This window comes from Grammomys surdaster, unplaced genomic scaffold, assembly GCF_004785775.1.
Source record: "Grammomys surdaster isolate TR1022 unplaced genomic scaffold, NIH_TR_1.0 197, whole genome shotgun sequence".
NCBI classification, from domain to species: domain Eukaryota; kingdom Metazoa; phylum Chordata; class Mammalia; order Rodentia; family Muridae; genus Grammomys; species Grammomys surdaster.
The window spans coordinates 1,464,701-1,466,836 of NW_021604642.1; the positions used below are offsets into that span (position 1 = coordinate 1,464,701).

Sequence of the window (2,136 nt, forward strand, 5' to 3'; positions counted from 1 at the left end):
AGAGAGAGAGAGAGAGAGAGAGAGAGAGAGAGAGAGAGAGAGAGAGAGACAGACAGAGAGAGACAGAGAGAGAATGAGAGAGAATAGTGTTAGTCCTGACCTTAGAGTACTGTTAGGAATGTGAGAGCTCTAAAGTGTACAACTTGGAAAGTCAAAGTAGCACAAATAATGTTTAAAGAGTTCTGACAATAACTATGGATGTAGCACCAAATACAGGCTTCCACGCCTCACCTCAAGTAAGTTACTTACACAACTTGTCGTTTTCACCAGAAGTTACAAATTCACCACCATTTGTCTTTAACCACCTCAAAAAGATCCCCTGGATGCTTTGCCTAAGATTCAAGTGTGAGACAGCTATAGCAACCAGAAGAAGACTTAATATCAAGAACACTAAATTTGCTTGAATAACGAGTTAGAAAAACAACTAAGATAATGGTTCGGTAAAAGGGATACAAACCCTCCAAAGATTTTCAAAAACAAAACAAAAATCTAACTTCCTGTTCCAAAGGCAGCTATAATGAAAACTCTTCACACCCACTGCATCCAACTCCATCTACAAGAGTGTCAGAACCGGCATGCAAAGGGTGAGTTTTATTTCCATAGATTTTTTAAATTGCTGTTCAGAAGTTGTCTAGCAAGACGGCATATTTCTACCAGAATTCCTCAGGGGCGCTGATCCTCACTAGAACGTAGAGGAGAAGCGGTCTCAAATTGCAGGTAAGTGTGAAAAAGCTCAGGTCCTGGTCAGCGCACAAGAACCCAGCGCTGAAAGTACGGTTAAAAGTTGTCTCAACGGGCGTGGAACAGTTAGTACAGCTGTTTACAGCTCCAGCTCCAAAGCTCCAACTCTGCTAGTGCTGGCATCAGCTCGGGACACGAAGAAACAAGCACCACGGGAGAGAGTCTCACCAGGGGGCACGAGGGGCCAAGTTGCTCGCCGTTAGACGGCCACGGGGGCGGCGCAGGCACCTCCGCGCCCGGATGGGTGCGAGGCAGGCCAACTTTTCGCGAAGCAGCCCACACCCCCCGGGGGCGGCGCGTGCAGGCTGGGCTTTCCAACTCCACGGGACCCGAGAGAGTCTGGATGAGCCAAGCCAGGAACCGAGGACAACCTGCCCTGGACAACCTCTCCCCAGCACTCCCGGCCCACTCCCAGCTCCTGCCCTGGAACTTGGCTCTGAGTGGCAGAGTCCCCAGAGCCCTGAGGCCCAGGCCCCCGCCCAACCGAGCAGGGGAGGGGGCCTCCGAGGCCGCCGCCCCTCCTAGGTGACTCACCTGGTGCCGGTCCTGGGAGTCAGGGGGGAGTGGATCTTCACCCGGTTCCAAGGGCTGCTGTTGAAAGGACGGCTGCCCGAGGTGGCGGGTGATGGGACCCACAGGGTCGAGGCTCCCAGGGCTGCTTAAGGTGCCAGAGGTGCCAGGAGCACCCGGGCCACCGAGGCGGGACTCGGTTCCCCGTTCCCGCCGCAATTCGGACCGCAACTCTAGGTAGCAGCACAGCGTCAGCAGGTGGAGGGCCAGCGAGAGGCCAAAGAAACCCAGGAAGAGCCGGCAGCTGTTCCCTTCGCCCGCCCGAGCAGGGGCCCCGCGACAGCCGCAGCCCTGGCTGCCCCGCTCCCTTGGCGCTGCCGCAGGCAGGGGTTCCCTGCGCTCTACCTCGGGGTAGCCCATGGCCTCCAGAGACAACCACTATCTGAGGCCCGGGAGCCTCTGCCTCTGCCTCAGTCCTTCACGACCCCTGACAGGCGACTACTGTCCTGCCATCGGCTGGGGGCTGCAGGGACCCGTTCCTGGGCGACGGTGGCTGGGCGGGACAGAACAGGGAGCAGCCGCATGTGCAGCTCCACTCCGAGGGGTGGGAAAGGGAGGAGGAGGGGCGGGCGAGAGGGGCGGCGCGGCCCGAGAGGGAACGAGGGAGGAGGTCCTCACCTACCCCGCCCCATGCCTCAAGGGGCGGCCAGGACGCCCAACCACGGGCCCGCCAGGCCCGGCCGCCCCGCCCCCTGCCGTTCCACTCGGGCCTCCAGCCGTGGGGCGGGGCCTGGGGGCGTGGGGGTTCACCTCTGCCTGGCAGCCCCACCCAGCTCTTCCCGCTTGCCCCGTTGCAGTTGGTGAGTGCCGCTGTCGTTCATCTCT

General features: G+C 58.8%; 1 protein-coding gene across 6 annotated transcripts in view; it reads right to left on the minus strand.

The window, feature by feature from the left end:
• The window catches only part of Eda (ectodysplasin A), a 346,282-nt gene extending 344,378 nt beyond the window's left edge, over positions 1-1,904 (minus strand). For all 6 annotated transcript variants that reach the window (XM_028770029.1, XM_028770028.1, XM_028770027.1 and 3 more), the window contains exon 1: positions 1,276-1,904. In XM_028770029.1, coding sequence (XP_028625862.1) covers positions 1,276-1,671 — 396 coding nt within the window. In that variant the 5' untranslated portion in view covers positions 1,672-1,904. The remainder of the gene's footprint in view (positions 1-1,275) is intronic.
• Positions 1,905-2,136: the final 232 nt, after the last annotated feature.